The sequence below is a fragment of the Callorhinus ursinus genome, unplaced genomic scaffold, assembly GCF_003265705.2.
Source record: "Callorhinus ursinus isolate GAN/ISIS: 27379988/994484 unplaced genomic scaffold, GSC_fseal_2.0 scaffold1, whole genome shotgun sequence".
In the NCBI taxonomy this organism is placed as follows: Eukaryota; Metazoa; Chordata; class Mammalia; order Carnivora; family Otariidae; genus Callorhinus; species Callorhinus ursinus.
Window position 1 is genome coordinate 7,797,660 of NW_027397063.1, and position 25,699 is coordinate 7,823,358.

At 39.3% G+C, this 25,699-nt stretch overlaps 1 protein-coding gene across 3 annotated transcripts in view; it reads right to left on the minus strand.

The window, feature by feature from the left end:
• Window positions 1-4,072: 4,072 nt before the first annotated feature.
• MAP3K7CL (MAP3K7 C-terminal like) overlaps window positions 4,073-25,699 on the minus strand; it is a 37,616-nt gene continuing 15,989 nt past the window's right edge. For all 3 annotated transcript variants that reach the window (XM_025872329.2, XM_073891339.1, XM_073891350.1), the window contains 2 exons: window positions 16,268-16,383; window positions 4,073-4,253 (listed from right to left, as the gene is read on the minus strand). In XM_025872329.2, coding sequence (XP_025728114.1) covers window positions 4,073-4,253; window positions 16,268-16,383 — 297 coding nt within the window. The remainder of the gene's footprint in view (window positions 4,254-16,267; window positions 16,384-25,699) is intronic.

Here is a 25,699-nt window from a genome sequence, read left to right on the forward strand (position 1 = left end):
GGAAGGAAGGAAGGAAGGAAGGAAGGAAGGAAGGAAGGAAGGAAGGAAGGAAGGAAGGAAGGAAGAGAGGAAGAAAAAAAGATGATGTCAGCCCAGCTGCAGCCATCTGAAGTCTTGCCTGGTGCTGAAGGTGTTTCCAAGTTCACTGGTGTGGCCTCAGTTCTCCTTACCATGTGGGCCTCTCCATGACCTACTTGACTCTCTTCAGAACATGGCAGCTGGCTCACCCCAGAGCAAATGATCCAAGAGAACAGATGAGAAGGAAGCCCCTAGGTCTTTTATGATCTAGTCTTAGAAGTCACATACTGCTACTCCTTCTCTATTCTGTTTGTTAGAAACAAGTCTTCAAGCCCAGCTCACACTAAAGGGCAGGGAAATTAGGCTCTACCTTTGGAAGGGATTTTTGGATATATTTCAAGACTAACCCAAGACTACATTTGGGTAAATATCTACCTCCCTTACTAGACCAAGGGTACCTTGAGAACAGGACCCATGTTTCTCTTGTTCACTATTATGTCCCTGGCACCGTCCAGAATGCCTGGCAAAGTACAAGCATTCAGGAAATAGTTAAAAGAATGAATTAAATGATAAAAGAATGAAACTTTGTATTTCAATCCCAGTGCTAGGGAACTCTGGACAAATTCTCTAACATTAGTCACTGGTTTTGGAGAATGGGGTTAATTCTAGCTACCTCTCAATCTGTTACAAGAATTAAACAGTACAGCCCGTATAAAGCACCTAGCATCATCTGGCACAGAAGGGGCTCATTAAATGTTACTTCTCATCTTCTTTGCTTCAATTACGTATGCACTCCACCCCAGGCCACGCACAGATTCTACTCACATCCCTCCATCCCACCTAGTCTGTGACTCCATTTCAATTGCTATGTCTCTCCTTGTTGCTCACTCCTTTCTACTTCCCTTCTGACAATTCCTCATGCCTCTGGTCTCTGTCTCGTGTGATCCATCCCATGCACTGCAACCATATGAGTTATCTTCAAGCCCTCCACGTTTCAAAACGTTTTTGTCCAAACTCCCCCACAACCAGAGCCCAGTGGAACTGCGCAACTTAATTTTCCACTACCCTCCTATATATATATACTCTAGAGGAAGACTACTTACTGCCCCCAAATGTGTGGCTCTCACTCTGTGCTTCCCAAACACTGTCCTGCTCACGCCATTCTTTTCTTCTTTGAGGTCCTACTATAAACTCCATTTATCTTATTGCATTTATGATTATTCACGTGTTCCAGGAACTAGAATGTGTGTACTATTTCTGTTACTAAATTGGAAGCATATCAAAGGCTGGGACTATGTCACTCATTCTTACACCCTCTATTGTTGTTCCTCTGCCCTGCACTAGGAAAGTGTATAATAAACTTTTGTTGGATTGAATTTGAATTCCAGGTGGCTTTATTTCCTTATTTGTACTGACTTAATGATACATTCCAGCCCAGGTACCAGAATGAGATAGAGAAACATGCTCTGCCCATACCGATGATGAGAGATTCTAGCCACATATAACTACATTCTTTTCATGTCTACATAAACTAAATGATCCACAAATAGCAAATCTTTAGTAGAGCAATATAATATGGGTTACATTTTCCTTTAATTCTGGCTCTGATGCAAGTATCTTCACCTTAATATTTATAGGACCTCTGTGCTCATTTGTAATGCTCTGTAGCATTTTCACTATTGCTAGCAGCAAGAATATGATAAATATATTTGAAGATAGAAAATTCTTGAATGATTCTGGGTTACGTCAGTAATACGCAGCGGTAAGTAAGATTGGGGGAAATTTGTCAGACGAATGAATAGACAAGACCGCAATGTAAGAAATTTTGTCTTTAGATTGCTCTGGTAATGCTTCAAAAGCAGATGATGTTTTCATATTTTCAATGAATAAAAGTCTGCTAAACACACACACACACACACACACACACACACACCTAGGGAAATTCTTGCTTTTGAGTCATGAATAGATACCTTTTGGAAACACACAGTAAAATTTCAGGCTGAGACTGACAGAAACATGAAAACTATTTATTCAGTGTCTCCTTACTATATTACCCGTGGTGTTCGAACATTTTGACCCCGCAAAATTATTTTCATTCTGGTAAAGCAGAGGTATTTTGGAACTATATTTCCCTGCCCCTCCCCCACATTATCTATAAGGGGTCATGACTGCTCGAACTCTGTAAATATATGTAACTCTCTTCAGATGGGCAGTGACCAAAAATTAACGCTTGTGTATAAATGTTGGTAACACACTCTTCATCCTCCCAGTCCATTAACGCTGGATTTATAGAAATTTAGTGGACAATCCCTTCTTTATATTAGTATTTATAAGCCTTGGGGTTACTTAAGAAGGTTCTACCAGGATAATAGGGACTTTCATCTTTGGTCAAATGTTAAAGCAGCTTCAGGGCGAATAGGAGCATGTAACATTAAAAACTTTGAGATCTATCTAAAAGCTTTATTTTACAAATAAGGAAACTGAGCGTCAGGAGATGGAAGGACCTCATGGACTCTGCACCTCATGGCAAGAAACTTGTGACCCCACAACGTGCTTCCCCTTGGCATTTGCCCACCTACCCAGTAACTAGTCTGGTCCTGGGTATATCACACTTGTCACCACTGGCACATTGGGCCAGACAATTCTTTGTACTTGGGGTGTTGTCCTGTGCATCTCTGACCTCTAGTCTCTAGATGCTAGTAGCACCTCTTCATCTTCGTCATGACAACAACAACAACAAAATGCCTCTAGACTTTGCCAGCTGTCCCCCCAGGGGGTAAAATCATCTCCTGCCCGTAACAGCTGGTCTATCCTAAGCCATCTTACTGTCATAATCAACTACTCTCTTTTATGTTTTCTGGGAAAATACCTTAAGACATGAATGCATCATATTGAATATTAGAACTCTGCATGATTTCCATGAGAAACCACAGTCTTTCCAAGAAAAGGGCCTTCACTGCTTACTTCACACATTCAGATACAATAAGAACAGAGTCTGATGCAGGGTGGCCAAACCCAACTAATCTTTAGCCTAAGAGAAGCTCAGAAAGGGACAAAACACAGACTGACAGTTTTGATTCATGTTTAATGAAAAAGAAGTTACATGAATAGAAATGAACATAAAACAGATCAGTTTGGGGAAATATGGTGATAGGTGGAACCAGGGAAAAGTCATTTTATTCCTGAATTTATTCATATATTCCTATTCGTTATTACTGATCCAAAATATCTCCTCAAACCCAAAACAAAGTCATAGTTATAGTTTTACTGATGTTTTCATGGGAACTCATGAAAGTCATGTCCAAACAATCCTTTTCCAGGCCCCCCCATGCCCCCAGAACACACACAAGCAAAGGCAGAGATGTTTACTGGCTGGTAACGTGGCATAAAAGAAAAAGCAGCCTTATCAGCTTTTTATTACAAAGCAAGTTAGCACTGGCAGATGTGCTTTTGGCACAAACATGCTTTCTGCTAATATTTTCATGAGAAAGCTTTTATGATACACAACCATTTATTCTTAGTACAATCAATCATTGAGGGATTAAACCTAACTCTGGTGAACATAAATAGGTGTGCAGACGTTGCTGACTTCAGGTTCGAATGCAGTTGAAATAGTCAAGATGTGAAATTTAAAAATACACGGATATGAAACTGCAGTGAGCATCTTACTGGTTTGTTTCGTGGCTCAATTCTGTTCAGGATTCTTAGCCGAGTCAGTCAATATTCTATTTTGTTTGTTTGTTTGTTTCGTTTTCTACCCCAATGTACAGGATGATCACATCTTCTTAAAGAAGAAAAAAAAAATCTTTGGAAATGAATTATTGATCTCTGAAAACATATACTGGCAAGAGGTTTGCTTTGATCATCTTATTTCAAATAAGATATCCCTTCTCTCAAACTCGATCTGGCAAGCGTTAAATTCATAATAGATGTTTGCCACGTGGGTAATAAAGAGGAACAATGAAACTTTACACACCATCCCTTCAAAATAAAAATCTTTTGGCCAGCACACAGCCGTCACCAACCTTCTATGCTCACATTGACTCGCTCAAAGTTAGGACGAGCCCTGTCTCTTCTGATACTGAATTCTAAGTTTTTCCAGCTGCTCGACACATTGGGACTGAGCCAACTTCAACGTCCGGTTCTCCTCCATCAGCTCCTCGAATTCCCGGGCCAGCTGAGCAGCATCCACCTTCTCCCTTTCTGCCTGATCCAGCTTGGCGATGAGCTCCTTTCTGAAGATTCAGTGGGGAGGTGAGGAAAAGAGCACAAAATTTAATGCAAGGAAATTAAAGGAAGCAGTAACAGCATAATGGAAGCAGAATGTTTCCTTCTGCTTTTCTGAACTTCACCATCTCTATTGGCTTCCAATGCCTTACTTTTAGTTTTTCCAGCTTCGCGAGTTTTAGGCACTTTATTATTTTTTTTATTTTATTTTATTATGTTAGTCACCATACATTACATCATTAGTGTTTGATGTAGTGTTCCACGATTCATTGTTTGTGTATAACACCCAGTGTTCCATTCAATATGTGCCCTCTTTAATACCCATCACCAGGCTAACCCATCCCCCACCCCCCTCCCCTCTAGAACCCTCAATTTGTTCCTCAGAGTCCATAGTCTCTCATGGTTCATCTCCCCCTCCGATTTTCCCCCTTCATTTTTCCCTTCCTGCTATCTTCTTCTTCTTTTTTTTTAAATTTATAATGTATTATTTGTTTCAGAGGCACAGGTCTGTGATTCATCAGTCTTACACGATTCACAGCGCTCACCATGACACATACCCTCCCCAACGTCTATCACCCAGCCACCCCATCCCTCCCACCCCCACCACTCCAGCAACCCTTCTAGCACCCCTACCAGACACATCCAAAATACTAAATATAGACCAAAAAAGCTCAATAAGTCCTTCGACAGTCAAAAAAAAAAAGTGATTTTTTTTAAAGAGTACAACAAATTGTAAAAGTTATAATTAGTTTAGGGAAAAAAAAACAGAAAGTCAGTTTATAATTTAAGATGGGATCTACTGTCCTATGGGTAGAACTATAGTTTGTCCTTTACCTTGTCTTTGTCTTCCAAATTCAATTACTGTCTTCCTTTGTTTTCTATTTCAGGGCTTAACGAATCTTTATTAGACTGCTTTGAACTAAAGAATCCAACTCCTTCCTGAAAATATTATTTTCCATGTCCTTCCCTACTGCTTATGTATATCTTGCAGCCCTATTTAACAAAACAATATATCTACATTTCATGCTGGCCGACTCTAGAATTTAGGAGGTAGGCTAAGGTTATTGGAGGGAACTTGTAGTGATAAGGTCTTAAACAAATTCAGTTCTCGGTAATTACATGTAAATAATTCATTGATATAAATACACATAATCAGGAGCTGAAGATTCCCAGTCCATGTTTAGATTTACTAAACATGACAATCCAAAACAGATCCGCTCCCCTTATGTGAGTCAGTTAATCCTAAACTAGATCTAACCAAATTCTTTGCCTATAAGCGTGTGTCAGATTTCTTTCTCTGTAGGCAAAAGCATGAGAAACTTGGAAGACCACTTTAACCAAGTGATCAGCCTTGACATCACCAGTAAGGAGATGAATAGATATGGCTGGCACCAAGGACACATCCTTTTTCTGGTATTCCTTGCCAAAAATGCATACACTAGACAACCTCAAATTGAGGGAAATTCTACAAAATTGCTAGCCTGTACTCTTCAAATTGCTAGCCTGAACTGTTCCATATTTAAGGAAACTAAAGAAAAATGACAACTAAGTTCAATGCGCAATTCCGGACTGGAAAAAAATTGCTGTGAAGGACATTGTTTAGAAATTGATGCAATTTAAATGTGGATTGTGAAATAATAGTACTGCATCAATGCTAAAATTCTTTTTTTTTTTGATGTAGTGTTCCATGACTCATTGTTTGCATATAACACCCAGTGCTCCATTCAGTACATGTAAAATTCTTAATTTGTAATTATTGTACTGTGGTTAAATAAGAGAATGTGCTTGTTCTTAGAATACTGAAGTATTTAGAGCAATGGGGCATGACTACATAGATAGATAGATGGATAGATGGATAGATAGATAGATAGATAGATAGATAGATAGATAGATAGATAGAAGATGGATAGATAGATGATAGATAGATAGATAGATAGATAGATAGATAGATAGATAGATGATAGATGGATAGATAGATGATAGATAATAGATGGATAGATAGATAGATAGATAGATAGATAGATAGATAGATAGATAATGATAGATAGATGGATGGATAGATGGATAGATAGATAGATGATAGAGAGATAGATGATAGATAGATAGATAGATGGATAGATGGATGGATAGATAGATAGATGGATAGATATAGATAGATAGATAGCTGGATAGATAGATAGATGATAGATAGATAGACGGATAGCTGGATAGATAGATAGCTGGATAGATAGATAGATAGACGGATAGATAGATAGATGGATAGATGGATAGATAGATGATAGATAGGTAGATGGATAGATAGATAGATGGATGGATAGATAGATAGATGGATGGATGGATGGATGGATGGATGGTTGGATAGATAGATGATAGATGGATGGATAGATAGATAAATAGATAGATGGATGGGTAGATAGATGATAGATGGATAGATAGATAGATGGATAGATGGATGGATAGATAGATAGATAGATAATAGATGGATAGATAGATGATAGATAGATAGATAGATAGATAGATAGATAGATAGATGATAGATGGATAGATAGATGATAGATAGATAATAGATGGATAGATAGATAGATAGATAGATAGATAGATAGATAGATAGATAATGATAGATGGATGGATAGATGGATAGATAGATAGATAGATGGATAGATGGATGGATAGATAGATAGATGGATAGATATAGATAGATAGCTGGATAGATAGATAGATGATAGATAGATAGACGGATAGCTGGATAGATAGATAGCTGGATAGATAGATAGATAGATGGATAGATAGATAGATGGATAGATGGATAGATAGATGATAGATAGATAGATGGATAGATAGATGGATGGATAGATAGATAGATGGATAGATGGATGTATGGATGGATGGATGGTTGGATAGATAGATGATAGATGGATGGATAGATAGATAAATAGATGGATGGGTAGATAGATGATAGATGGATAGATAGATAGATGGATTGATGGATGGATAGATAGACAGATAGATAGATAGATAGATAGATAGATAGATAGATAGATAGATAGGTAGATAGGAGGGAGAGAGAGAGAGAACCTCAGTAGTGTGCAGTGTTGATGGAGGGAGAATAAAGCACAACTGGGAAAGCTTTGAATAATTAGTGAATCCAGCAAAGGATATATGGGAGTTATTTATACGATTTTTGCAACTTTTCTGTAAGTTTGAAACTATCAAAATAAAAAGTTACCCCAGGAAAAGGACAAAACACAAATCAGAACTGAAGTTCTAGTGTATTCTTCCTTCACCCAATGGACTGCTTTGTGCACCTACTTTGAGGACCACTGAGCAAAACCAAGCATTGGAAAGAAAGTGGACAAAGAGAAGATAAGCTGGAATACTGCTATACATATACACAAGGTTCCTTTGGGCTCTTATTGATCTTTGAATTTTCCATGGTATTTAGAATATAAAGGCTCTCAATAAATATTTGCTGAATGAATAATTAAAGAGTAAGATACCTCAGAGACAAAACACATGTATTTTAAAGATGAGGAAATGGAAATGCAAAGTGCTTAACTTAATTGAAAAAGCCACCCAACTAATAAGAAAGAGCCAGAAATCAAGCCTATCTTTCTGATTAAATGTTTATGGCTCTTTGCCTCTAAACAGTAAAGGTCAATAATTAAGTATTAGTAAAGTTCCTTATGTAACTTTCCTAAAGAAATTGATTAGTAAAACTGAAAATTCAAATAAACTGTGTCACACAAATAATTCACATGGAAATAGAGCTTTGCTTTCAAAGCATGGTCTGGAAATTGGCAGTACCAGGTATAACAATAGGTATTGTCCTTGTTCCATAACTGACCCCTCTTAAAACTCCTCAGGACATCTGTTATTGGTTTTGACTGGTAAGAAAAGATAAATCACAAAATCACAGATTTTACAGCTAAAAGAAATGATCATGATGGTCTAGTTCAGTTTTCTTGTGTTGGAGAAAGTCAATAATAACTTCTTCCTTCCTGGAATCAAGAGGACTCAAATGATAGGTTTCTAAATTAGTTTGATGTATCTGATAAGCAATTATACACATATTCAATGAATACTGTCAAAATGTGTGTTGTCTTCTGTCCAAGACCTATTTATATAGATGTGTTTATGTTCATCCATTAGCAATTCATAATTAAACCTGGCACATCAAGCTATGGAGACAATTTTATAAATAGATGATCTGAGGAACAAATCAATATCTATAATTGGCTAACATGTGGTCCTACCTTTGAATTTGTGTTTATTATTTCTAGCATTCCCTTCAGTGTAATGTGATAAGGGGGTAGAAGACCATCATTACAGGAATCCTATTTCTGAAATCAAGAACCTATAACATAGTTTCCAATACGATGTATTTCAACAGGGAAAAGGCTGTGACCTTGGGCCCATCATAGATCATCTGCCATCCCCATCCTAAGCCATATGCCTGGATAAGTTTTTATTTGCTACAACAAATGGGGGAAGGGAAAGTGCAAGTGAAGAAAACTTTGAAACTTTGTGGAAACTAATTCCAAAATTAAGGAGATTCTTTATGTTGCAGGAGGTTGGGACATGAATTCATCATTAGAACGAATACTTCTGTTTCTGGAAAGACCGCTACCATTATTCTTAGGACTTTCAAAGTTGACTTAAGGCTTTTATTTGGAAAAGACAAAAATCCTAGATGTTTTGGCCATAATGAACTAAAGGGTTTTGGATAATAATGTGATAAAATACAATCTTCATCATGGGGAGAAGTTTATTCTTCTTTTTTTAAAGATTTTATTTATTTATTCATGAGAGACAGAGAGAGAGAGAGAGAGAGAGAGAGAGGCAGAGGGAGAAGCAGGCTCCCAAGGAGTAGGGAGCCCGATGCGATACTCGATCCCAGGACCCTGGGATCATGACCTGAGCCAAAGGCACACGCTTAACCATCTGAGCCACCCACGCGTCCAGAAGTTTATTCTAAATAGTGATTTAGACTGTACTATCGGTGGTTCTTAAAAGATGTGTGTTCTAGTACAAGCATTGAGACACAGGAGAGAAGAAGCAGATACCTAAAGATGGCAAAAATGATGTGAAAGTCTACCTTCGTGTTATGTGGCTAGGGAAACAATCCATGGTATTGAAATGGAGCTGCAAAGCACAGTCTAGACTGCGGTAATTGAAGCCCTATAAATGAATAATGCATAAGGAATAAATGTATTACATCATTTGGGAGCCAAAGGGCAACACTTCTTGCAGGAAGAAGTGAGATTTGCTCTAGAGTTTCTCTTGGCACAATTAATCATTTGGGCCAGACATCTCTGCTATTGGAGGCTACCCTATTCACTGGCATCATAGGCTTAGCAGCACCGTTGGCCTCTATTCACTAAATACCAGTAGCATCTTCCCCCACTCCCGATCATTACAACCAAAAATGTCTCCAGACATTGCCATATCGAGGGTTGAGGACTGAGGAACTGGCCCCGTTAAGAACCACTACTCCAAAGGAAATGGAGACTTCCACTATTGATCACCCCACAAAAAGTTAATCCTGGAATAGGAATAGATGAAAGGCAAAATGTTTCCTCATTCTGCTCCTCCAAAGACTGGAGCCTCTTTTCTTAGCCAGGGAGACCTACTTAAAGGCACTGTCATTGAGAAGTGGTAAATATTCTGTCCCTTTTAATGTGGTTCAAGGCAGAGATTAGATGGAGAGATACTGAGGAATGAGATGCCAGTTAGAAGTCTGGACAGCAGTGAAGCAGGTGGCATAAAAGGCCCAAATCATTATGACTGAGGCATGAACGGAAAGTGTAATCTCAAAGCCTGAAGAAGTTGGGAACATTGGGATTTCACACAAAGCTAAATCCTAAAATGAAAAAATTTCCTTGGCTATACCTCTGGAGCAAAGTAAAGAGCCAAGACAGTTCTTTGGTTCTATTCATCCACTCAAGTATTTCTTGAAATCCTATTGCAAACCAGGCACTTTCCTCGATTCCTGCTAGTGAAGTTGGTCTCAGGAAGCATATCTCCACTGTTGGAAAATGAACACAAGTCCTATACCCTATACAGAGGCGTCTTACCCACATCGGGATGTCTTAGAGGAGAGGATAGGTCCCTTCCACCATATTACTGCTTACCCTGCAAACACTTATGGAGAAATATCTCCATTTTCTATTGCTTTTTGACAATAAATTTGCTAATTTCTGAGGGCTGTGTAAATTTTTTTAAAGAATTTTTTTAAATGCTTGGAATATAAAAGTGAGGTTTGGTTTTCAATGTTTTCTAGCTGTGATACCATTTTTCAAGGAAAATCTCACCCTGAAGTGAAGCAAATAAAACCAACCAAATAGGACTTTCTCTGGTTGGTCTTTGGACAGTCCCCTGCCTGACACCCCCTCTATCCCCAATCTTGGAAAGGTTCCCCAGAAAACAGCTTTAAAATCTCTGCCATCAGGAATGTCCTCAAGAAATAAATATTTCAGGTTAAACATCTATTGTTATTGGAAAAATCAGAACAAAATAAATGCCATGACTGAAAACAAATCATAATGGCTATTTTTAGACTCTGCTGTTACAAATTACATATGCTCCTTTTCCCCCATCCTGATATGTTCCCCTCAATGAGATGTTGCTCCTTCAATCATCATGTTATGTATTTTTAAAAGATCTGAAGATAAGGGCGCCTGGGTGGCTCAGTCAGTTAAGCATCGGACTCTTGGTTTCAGCTCAGGTCATGATCTCAGGAGCGAGCCCCGCGTCAGGATCCCCATTGAGCGGGAAATCTGCTTGTCTCCTTCTCCCTCTGCACCAGCCCCTCTCCATTCAAGTGCTGTCTCTCTCTCTCTGAAATAAGTAAATAAATCTTTTAAAAAAAAAAAAAAGATCTGAAGATATAGGTCTGATATTTTTGTGTTATTCCCATACGAAAATCCTTTTCTAATGTTTTGCCTGGACCCACAAAAATTATATAACATTTTTTTCAATTCCATAATCAAAAGAGAAATAACCCAAATGAAAAAATGGGCAAAGGCTATGATGGACATTTCTCCAAGAAGACACAAAAAAATGCCAAAAAGCACATGAAAAGATGCTCAACAATGTTCAGCTGTCAGGGAAGCATCAATCTAAACCACAATGATACATCATTTTGCCCCCATTTAGCATGGTTATAACCAAAAAGAAAAATAAGAGTTGGCAAAGATATGGAGAAATCAGAACCTTCATACATTTCTGGTGGGACTATAAAATGGTGCAGCCACTTTAGAAACAGTCTGGCAGTTCCTCCAAAATTTACCCATTGAGTTATCACATGACACAGCCACTCTACTCTTAGGTACATATCCAGTTGAACTGAAAACATACCTCCATATAAAAACTTGTACTCGAGGGGCGCCTGGGTGGCTCAGTTGGTTAAGCGACTGCCTTCGGCTCAGGTCATGATCCTGAAGTCCCGGGATCGAGTCCCGCATTGGGCTCCCTGCTGAGCGGGGAGTCTGCTTCTCCCTCTGACCCTCTCATGCTCTCTCTCTCTATCTCATTCTCTCTCTCTCAAATAAATAAATAAAATCTTTAAAAAAATAAAAATAAAAAAATAAAAACTTGTACTCGAATGTTCATAATAGCCCAAAGGGCAAGCAACCCAAATGTCCATCAACTGATGGATGGATAAATAAAATACAGACTCTCCATACAATGGAATATTACTCAGCCATGAAAAGGAATGAAGCCTTGATACATGCTACAAGGTGGATGAACCTTGAAAACATCTTGCCAAGTGAAAGAAGCCAGTCACAAAAGACCATATACTGTACGATTCCACTTATATGACATATTCAGAACAGGCAAACCCCTAGAGAGAAGGTAGATGAGTGGGGGCCAGTGGCTGGTGAGGGAGGAGTACAAGGTTTATTTCCTGGGTGATGAAAATGCTCTAAAACTGTGATGATGGCGGCACAACTCTGTGAACATACCGAAAACCAGAGTAATTTTTTTAAATTATGTAACATTTTTCATCCTGACGTTTTTAAAAGTTTATCTGTTTCTGACATTCTAAGCCAATCTTTTAAACACCATCGCATCTGGCACAATGTTTCACATATACAGAAGACAAATGGTTTCTCCTTTGAATAAGATAAAATACCCTAACTGGAGCAAAGCAACCTTCACTAATTGTAAATCTGATTGTAGATCTAATTGTAGCTTAATCATGTACTTTAACTTGCTGTCAAAATACTGGTGATAAATTTCATAAGTCATAAAATGTCTACCTCTCACTTTTTCCCATTAGATCCACAAAAAACCATGTTATATTTTAAAAGTTTACAATTTTTATTGAGAAAAGCATGTACACGTTTCATTTTATTATATAAGCGATTCTATAAAAATATCGGTTCACATTAAAAAGGCCTAAAAAGAGGCAGAAATAATAGTAGGAATTCTGGACGGATGTCAGAATTCTTGGTAAGTTTTTAAAGCCTTCAGTAAGATTGTCAGTTTTTTCAATTGAGAAGAAAAAAAATCCAATAAAAGTAAGAGCAAGCATTTCATACATCAAATAAGCCAGAAGTGATTCTTTAAATTAATTTCACTGCATGCTGAGTTTATAGTCCTAGAAAATGTTTGACTCTCTTTATCTAATAGACATGATTTAAAATAATAGTTAATAATCAACTCTTCTCTCTCCTCTGCAAAGTCTCCCAAACTTGATCCAGGGTGACCCCCTCTGGAGATGAGAGAGAAGTTCAGCTTCACCTGTGCCCACATGGTTCCACTAAAGAAAAACTCTTTTTTAAAATACCCAAGTTAGCATCTCTCTTTGTGTCTAGCTCATGCTAGCCAATCACCAGAGACAACATAATCACCCACACTTTATGAAATGATGGGAAAGAAATTCTTATCCAACTCATCAAAACACAGAGAGCTAATGACTTGGGTCAGATCCATTTGACCTAATTTGTCTTGCTTGAACACAAAGAATGTCCAGGAAAATATCTGTTACATAATGAATTTCTGCTTTGGTAAAGTATTAATGAAAACAATGATCACCAATAACCCCTGGAGGACCAGTCTTATTTATTTATAAATATAAGATATACCATACTTCCTATTTTAACAATTCATCTTAGCAATTCCTTATTGCTGATATCGACACGGTATTTTAAATATGGACCGTGCAAATTACAAATGACACATCTGTTACAGTGTTTGTATACACCGAGGGTATTACCATGTCTTATAATCAGTCACTCGAAATCACCCTCACTCATGTTTGACCCCATGTACCTGTCCCTCTGCTTGGTGACTGGGACACCAAGAGATGTTAAAAGGTGACCACGTTTGTTGGGAATTCTGCACAGTCAGAAAGTTAGGACATAAAGTTAAATAGGTAACTATTGATAACACCAGCCCACAAATATGCCAGAAGAATCATTCCAGGGGCTCCTGTGTGGCTCAGTCAGTTACGTTGTTGACTCGATTTGGGCTCAGGTCATGATCTCAGGGTCATGAGATCCAGCCCCACCTCGGGCTCTGTGCTCAGTGTGGAGTCTTCCAGAGACCCTCTCTCTCCTTCTCCCTCTGCCCCTCCCCCTGAACACTTGCCCATGCCTGTGCTCTCTCTCTCTCTCTCTCAAATAAATAAATATTAAATCTTTAAAAAAAAAGAATCATTCCAGTGTATTTTCTTTCACCCAGGAAGAGAGATGAACCCCGTAGACTGGTTGGGCAGGGATACTGGCTGGGCTCTCTTTGAGGGTAGCATTTGGGCATGCAAAGAGGAAGGAAGCAGTGCTCCAGACCTAGAGCTTGGTGTGTAAGCAAGGGCACAGAGGCAGAAAGAGTGAACAGACTGATGTAGCTGAAGACGAAGGATGAGGCAGAACATTCTACAGGGGTGCTGAGGCCATCGTGGGCTAAAGCTTGCAATCCAGGCCAAGAACTTGGTGTCCTTTTCCAACAATGTGAAAACATAGGCAGGGAAACCAGTTATAGTATTACATTGACCAGGATTTGAAGCAGCAAGTCTTGATCTCAGAGAGCAGAAGCAGGAATGGAGAAAAAGGAATTGAGAGACTTTATAAAAAAGAAAGGAAAATAGATAACAAAAGAATTTGGCCTTTGCCGTGCATCTAGCTAATTATTTAAGAAGAAAGTGGGGGGAGGGGAAGGAGATAACATAGTTTCAAGAAAAGTCCAAAGTTCGAACAGGCTTAGGGAAAAAATAAGATTAGTTATGTAGAAACAGCAGGAATATGTTTTCAATAAAAGACCACAATGAGTCACTATTACATCGTTATCCTATTTTTTAATGAAACACCCAAAAATATAAACTTACAAAACATACAATTTATTGGGTGAGCTTCGCATTGCCGAAATAAAAAAAGGCCACCTATGGGTTAATTGAAATAAACGAAGTCTTCCAATACTTTCAATCTGAAGAGTTTACAAATAAATACATAATTACCTGTTATATCTGTCTCAACAGCACAGTTCACACACAGACACACACACACACCCACACACGCACACGAGGAGATACGTTTATAGGTTACTGATTATATAAGTCCTCCTTTAACTTCCCCATGGGTACTATTAATAAGCTTCTTCAGCTCCTTTAAGGTTTTTTTAGGACTCAGATTGTGTGCAAATGTGCAATCTGAGCGTTCCAGCCAATTTATGAGAACTTTCAGACCAAAAAGAAAGTCTCAGATAAATGAGGGGAAGATGTGTTTTTCTGATCTCCTCATAAATATCTTATCATCCCCTTTAGCCATAAGTCCAGGTATGATTTTATGTTTGAAGCATAACACAGCAAGGAAGTAAGAAAAGGTTTGTTAACCGAGGTCTTACAGTAAGTGCAGTCTGACCCTACAACCCGTACCGCTCCCCACCATGTTATTCTGTCCAACCATCATCCGGGGGGGGACTGGGGGCAGGGAGGGCAGTCTTCAAAGAGTCCCAAGAATTTTACAAATTACTCAAAACATATTTCACTTGCTTTGATTTTGAAAACTAAGTAATACATACCATGTATCACTTCAGGAAGAGGAAGTGGGGAAAAAAAAACAAAGTTAAAGAATCAAAACATGTTTTGATTATGTGTCACGCAGTCAACAAAAACTGATTCAGCCTCTACATCCCATGTACTGTGCTCGGCTTCAGAAATACGATGGTGAGCGATACCTGACTCTCCCCGCCTTCAGGGATTAAAAGCACTTAGTGGTTACCATGTAGTAGGAGATGCAAATATTAATCAAAAGATCTCACTAATAAATACATAAGTATGGACTAAACAATGCTAGGGTAGAAAGCTGTCTGAGGCTTTGAAAGTATGAAAGATATGGGGATCACTGGGGTAGACACTGGTAGAACTAAGTGCAATTAAAAAGGAGGAGAATTCTGCAAGAAAAAGCTAAGTGTGAGCAAAATTAGAATGCTTTAATTAATTAATTTAATTAATAGAACTCTATAATTCCCTACAGCAGAACTGGAATGGTAATGGAAGCTATCAAGATTTAAAAAACCTCCTTGGGCTATTGGACTAAAAAATGCAGTTAGTCCGCTAATACATTTACATTATTCCAAAGATCTGTCCCACTGGCTTCTTGACTTGACTTGACTTGATGCAAGAACTCCACCGTTAAGCATTAATCAAAATTCACTCCAAGCCAAAGTTCTCTGGGGCCTTTGGGCACATCCATAGGAAACGTAGTGTGACTCTGGCATTCTGACATTTTTAATTTCCTGAACTAAAAGTGCTTATTAAAAAATTAAGTTTCTGGTAGGAAGTCCTCCTGCTGTTCTCAGTACTCCATAAAGTAAAGCATTTTGTCTTCAGCAGCTCGATTTGGGTCTTTTGTATAATCAAACATGATATCCACAGAAGTGGCCTAGTAACCTCTGAACCATGTCACTTGCCCCCATCCCTCCCTCTCACCCTCACGCTCAGCCCATTCCTTCCCTGCCTCCCCCGGTCCGTGACCGGTAGGCAGTACTCAGAGGCCAGAGGGTTCAAAGGGACAGTACTTACTTCCTTTCCTCAAGCAGAGCGATTTCCTTTCTGACCTCATTGTATTCTTCTGCTATTTGGCAGTGTTGTTTGAACACCTGCATGGATTCCACGGAGTCATGACAAGGCGCCAGAGGCTTCACAAACAAGAAGAAGAAGAAATCAGTCCACTTCTTTGCATCGGAATACATTATCAACGATTTCGCTCTACTGATGTCCTTTAGAGGGAGATTTTTGGCATGAGAACAGCATCGTCGGTCAACACTGGACAGAGTTTGGCTGATTCTACTTGACTGAAAAGAGGGAGGTGGGCTGACCTTTCCTCACATTCATCTTCCAGTATCATTCATGGGCATTCTCAGGCCCAAGCCAGAACCGGGGGGCCCATGACACGCTCATTATTGGCCATACATTGGAGCAAAAATAGGTCTTCTAATAATTCTCCACTTCTCCCCAGAAATCTTAAACTCTGCTTTAGAGAAGGGCAGGGGTTGGGGAAATATTTCAGTGGTCTGCTTTAGTTACCCCTTGCTTTCTGCGCCTTTAGCCCAGAGGCATAATCTCATCTTGGAGAATGGAGTAGCCCTACAAGAAAGGCTCTTTTCTGAGAGATGCAAACAAACTGAAGAAATGAAGCTGGGCTGGAAATAAAGCTTGCAAGGATTAACAAACCCCATGAAAGACCAAACCCCAAGTGAGACAATGCTCGTCACACGTGAGGCCAAAGAGCCTGGATTCGTGTCTTTGTTTCTCTCCCATCCACAGGGAAAACAAAGGCAGCAGCGCAAGCCTTTAGACCCATAACATGTTGAAAATCCTACTCCTTTCTAGAAATTATTTTTTGAAAAACTAGCTTTCCTTGAGTTTATAATTCTAATTCCTAGTTAGCAACACATTATTAAAAACATTACCTTAAGAAACACTAGCTAATAGTCTTTTTTAAAAAGAGTTTTTTAATCACCCTAGTCAATTATTTATAGAAAATGGTAGATACTATCTGAGAAATATAATTTCATTGTTAAGTGGGCTCTTTGGTCTAATCCTTTTCTCGCTATAGTCTGTATCTGTACGTATGTGTCTGACTAGGTCATATTTTCACTAATTTTATATGCGGAAATTAGGAAGTGATGCATTTCTTCCTGCTTGCTCCTCTCTTTATATTTTTCAAGGACAAAGATTTCTTTGGGTGTTGTATTCAGCAACCCCACCCAGGATGTAGTAGAAATTCTATAAAGTTCTATAAAATCCTATAAAGCCTGACTGACAGATAAGATGACCCCTCCCATTTATCATGAGGCCTCTAATTAGAGGTTTCCTAAAGGAAATAAAATTCGAAATAGATTTGCCTGAAATTTACCTTCATGTGGAACATCTTATGTCCAGGTTCATGGAAAATCTAATAATAATTGCATTATGAAGCGTCTTTACCTACTGCCCCAAGAACACATTTGTAGCATAAACTCAGCCTGTTGGAACCATTACCGTCTTTCTTTATAGAAATAAATTGAAAAGTACTGCCCAGTAGTATTACAGTATAATGCACCCCATGAGACAAAGCTCTTGCCAAAGGAATTCAGAACTCCTGGCTCTTCTGGTCTGTGTCCTAGAAATCACCACCCCCTCATCAATTTTCACCTGTTACCCTGGCAAATTACCAGGTATAGCAGTAAGGAGAATGAAAACAATTTATTCCGGGCACCCTGGCCAAGTTGCTATTAAATCATCTGTGCCCCATGTCCTCACTGGAAGGCCCTAAGACTCTACGCATCTTATTTCCTGTCTTTACAAACATCACATAAACTACATTCAGCTCATTCCATAACTTGCCACCCCTTGTAGGTCCCTGAGTCACACAATCAGCATAGTCATCTATGTGACAGCCAAAGGATTCTAGGAGTCCATGCAAAGGGTTTATGTCCTTAAGAGGAAATAAATGCACATAGCCATGTACAGGAAGAAATCCCCTCTGCTGCTAGATTCAAAAGGGAAAAATGAAAGTTACATATATATGTGTGTGTGTGTGTATAAGTGTACGTATAACAATATGTAATAAAGTCACATATATAATTTTCCTAAATTTACATACATAATTTCTTAAGAAGAGAATACACATTTACATATATAATTTTCATAAGAAGAGGGGGGTCTTTTCCCCCCTTAGCTTGCTACCTTGAAATCCTTTTTATTAAGTGGGAAGTTTTTTCATTTGTTTTTTTTTTTTTGGCACTTCTTAATTGTGGGAAATTTGAAGATATTATGTACAGGCAGTGTGATCATGCTGCTAAGGGTATATACGTATATGTAGTATTTCAGGATATATTCAGTATCCTCACATGCTCTTAGCAGGATGATCATGCTACTTACATATAACACTATTTTCAGGATTTTCCACAATTAAAAAGTAGTGCCAATTAAAAAAGGAAAAGTCAGAAATACTTAGTGTTCAGCGTCTCAGGGAATAAAAAGATGCCAGGTGTCACTTCAAGTCTGCAGCTCCCACAAGCTCTGTCTTCACCCAACCTGGCATATAACTAGGCACCACTTCTAGTTCTCTCAATTTGTATGAAAGCATTAAAGAGAATAGAGTAGATTTTCTTAAGCAAGGAGGGAAATTATGTTGCATAACCCACCACAACATTGTAAAGTCATCTCATTAGTTGCCAGGGGCTTGGGGGGAAAGAGGGGGGGAAGTGAGGAGCTGTTTAATGGGTGTAGAATTTCAGTTTTGCAAGATGAAAAAGTTCTGGAGATTAGTTGCACAATAATGTGAATAGACTTAACATTACTCAACTGTACACTTAAAAATCACCAAGATGGTAAAATTTATGTTATGTGTTTTCACCACAATTTTTTAAAAAGCTAATGCAAAAAAAGAAAATGGTCATTAGAGTTTCTTGCTGCCCCCACTCTTCTTCTAAGAATTGCTGCAAGGATTCACTATCTGAGGCTCACTTCATATGCACCTAAATGCTCTCTCCTTCCCAAATTTTCTCCAGGAAACATAAAATTTCTCACCCCTTTATATCTAGAGCCATTCACCACAAACCCTAAAGGTCATTAGACAAAACAAAGCGCCCCCTGACAGCAGGATGTGCTGTTGTTAGAAGGTATTTGACATTTATCCCAGCCCAAAATCCATATCCTATATGGATTTTTAAATACATATGGTTCGCATCCCAACAGGAATTCTGGTGAAGAAAAGTATTAAGAGATTTAGGTTTATACCCCCCAAAAAAGTAGAACTATAGGTAATGAGATGTTGTTCTGTACAATATAGAACACTATTATTGCTTTATGATATAATATGTGTTTGTGTGTTTGTGTGTGTGTAGCATCCTAAGGTCTTCACTGAGAATGACTCTCTCTTACCTTCTTATAACCCCCGCAAAATAAGAGATAATATATGACCACCAGCATTCATTGAATAAAATGAAACTGCCTGAGGAAACAGATCCCTAAAATTCAAGCACAATAATCAGGTTTCCAGGGCAAAAAATGGAGCTATCGATAAGTTTAAATCATGTGACATTTGAAACATGGGCATTCATGAATTAATCAGTCATGCATAGGCTTAACACATGTTCACATTGAAAACTAAAAAAATAATGTAAGACAATACTGGTGGTGACCAAATGAAAAAAATCTATTAGATGCTTAGAACAAAAATTAACACATATTTTTGCTTTAATGCTCATTGCTTCGTTTTGACTATTCTCATCTGAGAGGCTTTCGTAGTCATCGTTCCATGCTGGGAACAGGTGAGCAATAAATAAACTCTTCGTGTTGACAGTGAATTTCTTTTCACATCAGGAGAAAAAGAAATTTCCTTATTTTCTCCATAATTACGCTACATCTTCCCACACTGGATACACTTCTCCCACACGCTTGCCTAAAAGATGAACTATTGCATTTCGAAGACAGGAGTCCAAAGATATTTGATTTGAAAGTGAAAAGGTAAAGGTATTCTTCATGCACTAGAACGTGAGTCCTGTGGGATCGCAGAAACAACTCTTCAGACTTAATGCCTTGGTATCTAGCCTACTCACAATACAGCCAGTTCTAAGAAGGTTAAATCAAGATATTCTTCTAACAGCAACTCAAGCCAACTTTGAAACACATTTTTCCAAGACCCAGATTGGGGTTGGATGAGGTCAGAGCCCAGGAGGGGGCACTTGCTCCTCACCCCCTTTCCTCCCTCTCCGCCCCATCCCGCGGCTGCCTGAGGATGGAGCTTGTAAGGGCTTTAAATTACACACAGTGTGAGTGAGTCGCTACTACCCCCGGCATCCACCCCAATCAACAGGACAGACTTAACAAGATGAAGTAAGAGAGAAACCGCAGGCTCCTGTTCCAAGAATGCCGGCTTGAGCCACACCATCCCATCTCTGCTCTCTGCCCAGGGTTAATAGCAAGCTCCTCCTGAAATGGACTCCCGTCCTCTGGAAAGTGCCCCGTGGGAAAGGACCCAGCCAAGCATCTCTCTGCAAGGGGCAAAGCCAACTTAAGTACTTCCGTTTTCTACTTGGCTTCTTCAAATACTACTAGTCCCGTCCACTTAAAAAAACGTAAGAATTTAATTTTCCTCTCCCAGCTTCCCACACAGAAGATTATATTTAGGAAGCTAGATATTCTATAGTTACTGAGTAGACTTTTTATTTATTCCTTGAATGTCAGTGTTACCTTTATTTGGGGGGAGGGGTGAGGATGGAGGTATCTGGTTTAAATTTATGTTGCATTTTAATATCCCCGAATTAACAGGCACAATTTGTTAAAACTAAATGGAAAAAAAAACATCGTCGGAACTAATTGCAGTATTTGAAAACTCTGTTATCTTAGAATTTAAAACACTTCGGGGCGCCTGGGTGGCTCAGTTGGTTAAGCGACTGCCTTCAGCTCAGGTCATGATCCTGGAGTCCCGGGATCGAGTCCCGCATCGGGCTCCCTGCTCAGCGGGGAGTCTGCTTCTCCCTCGGACCCTCCCCCCTCTCATGCTCTCTCTCTCTCTATTTCATTCTTTCTCTCAAATAAATAAATAAAATCTTTAAAAAAAAAGAATTTAAAACACTTCTAAAAATATTTTAAGAATTGACATTTCTATAGTATCTACATGATGGCCAAAGTCAACAATAGTCATTATAGAACATATCTTCTATAACATTGAAATGAAGGACATTTAAGTCATTTTTGTTAATGTAAGCAATATTAAAGGGAGAGATTACTCAAGTGTGTCTCAAAGTTTTCCAACAAGGCATCTTGTTGGATGGCTACTGGGCTTCTCAAAAAAAAAAAAAAAAAAAAAAGTAAGGTACCATAGTAAAGCTCCAAGGTATCTGCGTATATTTTCCGTGTGGTCACAAGCAGCCAATGAATGATAAGATACTTTTCAATATGCATATTGGAGGAAGAAAATGCAGACATGTTCAGTGTTTTCTATGGGATTATTTCTTAATTGCATTTCCAGATGGATGTTCAAGACCAGTGTAGCAGAATCCCAGAATGCTAAGACTTCCCCATTTCCTACCATTTTCCTTTCTAAGACATCAAGCAATACACTGACGTAAGACCTGAAAGAAATTTCTGGAGAGACCGCTTGGATAACAAGATATTACAGCCCACAACTGAAGCTAGCAAATTGTTTATTTGTGGAGGTGACATCAGTTTCTGGACTTACTAGGCTCTGTCTGAGAAAAGGCAAGTTCAATGTGTACCACAGAGACACCTGTCACTGTCTTCTCAGATTAGATGGGAGGACTTTAAGAAGGATTGAAGCTATTGCTCAATTTGGCTTAAAAAAAATTGTTCAAAGTACCTTAGATTAATGAAAAGAAGAGAGCATCAGAACCTCTATCCCTAACTCAAATATCCAAAGAGATGCTTCTCTTGTCATTTTACACATCCAAAAATAAGTTACTAGTTCTTAAATACTTCATTCAAAAAACGATTTCACTAGAGAAGGAAATTAACATTAAGTGAGCAATTATTTTGCCAAGCACTGTGCTAGATCTACTCACTATCACATTTAATTCCCACAACAACAATATGAGATCAATATTGTTGTCTCTACTTTGCAGTTCAGAAAAGTGAGGTTTAGAGAAAGTAAATAATATGCCCCAAATCATGAAACTGGTAGGTATGGAGCTGAGGTTCAAATTCAGGCCAATATAATCCCACTGCCGATGCTCCAGCCATTGTACTCCCCCCTAGGGAGTTTGTTACAATTTATTCATTACCATAATCTCTACCTGATGATAAAAGCATATTCTTCATTGCAGTGCAATTAAAACCAGATTATAGCTCAGCTTTGGATCATCTATAGGTCAAAGGATGATCTCCAAAACACAGCAACATGGTTAAATTTCAAGACAAATGTGGTGCCAACTCAGACCATCCTTCAGAACAAAGAGGGAGGTTGGGCATGATTTTGTTTTCAAATAGAAGGAAACTGAAGCCTAAAGAAAATTATTCCTTGAATCTCAGTGTTATCTTTATTTGGGGGGGGGTGGTAAGGATGGAGGTATTCTGGTAAAGAAAAATAGTGATTTTTTTTCCATCATTCTTAGAAGTGGCCATAGAATTGTGCCTCCCTTCTCTGGACAGTGTGTGCTAAACCAGCTCGACCCAACTACTGCCTCCAATAGGCAGAGAGAATTTAGAAACCAAGTTCCAGGAAAGGAATCTGCATAAAATAGAATCAGCCTACCCATTGCCCCCACGCTGAGGCCTAAGGCCCACAAACGAACATTATAAAGAGATGCTCCTTTTAACACCTACCTTACCCCAAAGTCTCTTGCCCAACTTTTGCATTAATAGAGATATCAAGAGAAATGTTTGTCACGGCTATTCTTACACAGGGCTTTTTTTGGCTTCTGTGAAAATAGAAGCACCACGAATTACATGCTCCAACATGTCCACATTCTTGGCAAAACAACAGAAAAATCTAGGGGGTCAAATTGGTGAGAGAATATCTGCCAGATAGCTACTTTATAGCTCCATTTTATAACAACACAAGAATGTGTAATGGAGATCAGAAAGTCAGAACCGACTTTACAAGGTTGTCCTATAGCCACGTTATGGCAACCTCGCAAACCAGAAACAAACAAAAAAAAAACCCTCTACTTGTCAAAGTAATTTAAGCAGTCCATAGTAATTTAAGCAGTCCCCCCAAAAGCTATCAGGGAAAGAAAGCTACCAAGATGCAGAATCCGAGATCGAGGTGGAAATAGCAAATTGGTTCAGACCAAAATTTGACCTCAGGTTTCTCATCTCTAAAGTGGAGATATTATTGTTAGCTTACACAATCACGGCAAGGCTCACATGAGATTATTTGCGTGGAAGCGTCACTTGCCCAGCAATACGCAATGTGCACAGTGGGATTTATATCTGAGTCTTATGCAAAGAGTAGGGATGGCAATAATCACCTGGCATTCTTTATCTTTCATTTGGCAAGTTTTAAAGGCTCCTGTGGAGATAATCAAGTCAGTTTATCCTCAAGCAAATAGTGACAACCACAAGGCACTTCGCGTAGCTTTGTCACCTAACTTTTATTCTTCTGCAGAGGATCATGATGGTCGGTACAATTCCAAGAGCCATTACTATGTGTGGAGAGCACATGACACTGACTCTGAAGAGGGCCTGCTCCACAGAACGGATTGCTCCTTTCCTACATAAAACATTTTCATCGCTTTCAATACAGAGACTTCCTGCGGCAGAATGGCTTAAATTTATAGGCTTATGCTAAGCATGGAAAGAAGAATCTGCTTTAAGACGTCGTTTTCTGTGTTAGCTTTCCCCTCTCAATCCCCACCGTTCGTTTTTGAGCCAATCATGCCCTGGAGTATAGAATAAAGGTAGCAGGCTACCGCCCCAGACCGAGGCGACCCTAACCAAATGGCTTGACAATTGGTAAATGTTTATAACAAACTTGGTCATATCCTTCACACAACAAACAAGCACTTACTTAAGTGATTTAAGGTGTGAAGCTGGGAATGTTCCCTCCAGTCATGAAGACAGTAAAGCAATACCATATTTTAAGGGTAGGGGACGGGGGGGATCAAAACCTATGAGCCAGAAAGCAGCCTCTCAACTGCTTATCTTGTTAAGGATCAGTGAAGATGAAATAGTCTCATTGGATTAAAATAATTAAATAGACCTAATTTCTCGGGGTACCTGGGTGGCTCAGTTGTTAAGCGTCTGCCTTCAGCTCAGGTCATGATCCCAGGGTCCTGGGACTGAGCTCCGCATCGGGCTCCCTGCTCGGCGGGAAGCCTGCTTCTCCCTCTCCCACTCCCCCTGCTTGTGTTCCCTCTCTCGCTGTGTCTGTCAAATAAATAAATAAAATCTTTAAAAATAAATCAATAAATAGACCTAATTTCTAATATATATGTCAAATGGAATTAAAACCATAAAATCCAAATGGATCTTGAGATGCTCTAACAGAAAAATTGTCTGGAGAATTGCCAGGGGCGCTATGAATCCTGTAAAGAACAATCCATGAACCAGGGAAGACCATTAATGTTCCCAAAGGAAAAAAAAAAAAATTTGTCAATACAAAAAAAGTAGAATTCACGACCCATTGTTTGATGGAAGAACCAGAATATTTTACCAGTAAAATAAAGGAGGGGAAAAAAAAAAACTGGGACTGGGGGGGGGGGAATCTAGTTTTTACCTTATCATCCCAACTATACCCCCAGCAGCCCATTAGTGGGGACAGAATCGAAGTGGGGAAAGTAGTGTGTGTGGTGGAGCATGCCAGACAGAAGAACACAGTGAGAGCTGAGTCTTTCTCCATGGTGAGAAAAAGCGATATTCAGGATATGGTTAGCTATCAGGAGCTGGGGGAACTGGGTTGAAGACCTGCATGGGGTGCAGGAGAAGGAGGAGATAAGACGGCCGATAGCACAGAGGAAACTTTAGGGGCGAACAGAGCTGTCCTTTGACATCTGGGTGGTGATCAGCATAACCCTCCCACCTGCGGGCTACTCTTCAGTAATCTCTGCATAACTGACACTGGTCTGTTGAGCGGGCTTTCTGGTGGAGGACTGTGACAATGCCCCGGACCGTGGTAAGAGGTAGGAAGGAGGACTCCTCCAAGAAGCCTAATCACACCTGAGTCATGTTGGGTTGATTTTTTTTTTTTTTTTAGAGACCACTCTAGTACTGGAACACAGGCTCTTCCAATCTGACCTGGCTACTTCCAGGTTTTTAACTCAGTGCACTGGGCACTGAGATCAGAACTGGAACCCACCATAAAGGACATTGTTTTGGATTGCACAAGGGCTCATTCTTGGTTCTTCCCACCTCTGTCAATGGCCGTTCAGGACTGGGGGTCCCACATGTGAATGACTTCAGGATACCAGTCACACCCACAAATGGGAAGAACTGCTGGGTGGAAGACAATGGGGGACATAAGGCCTGGTGGGAAGTAGAGGTTGCAGACCCCTCCCAAAGGTTTTC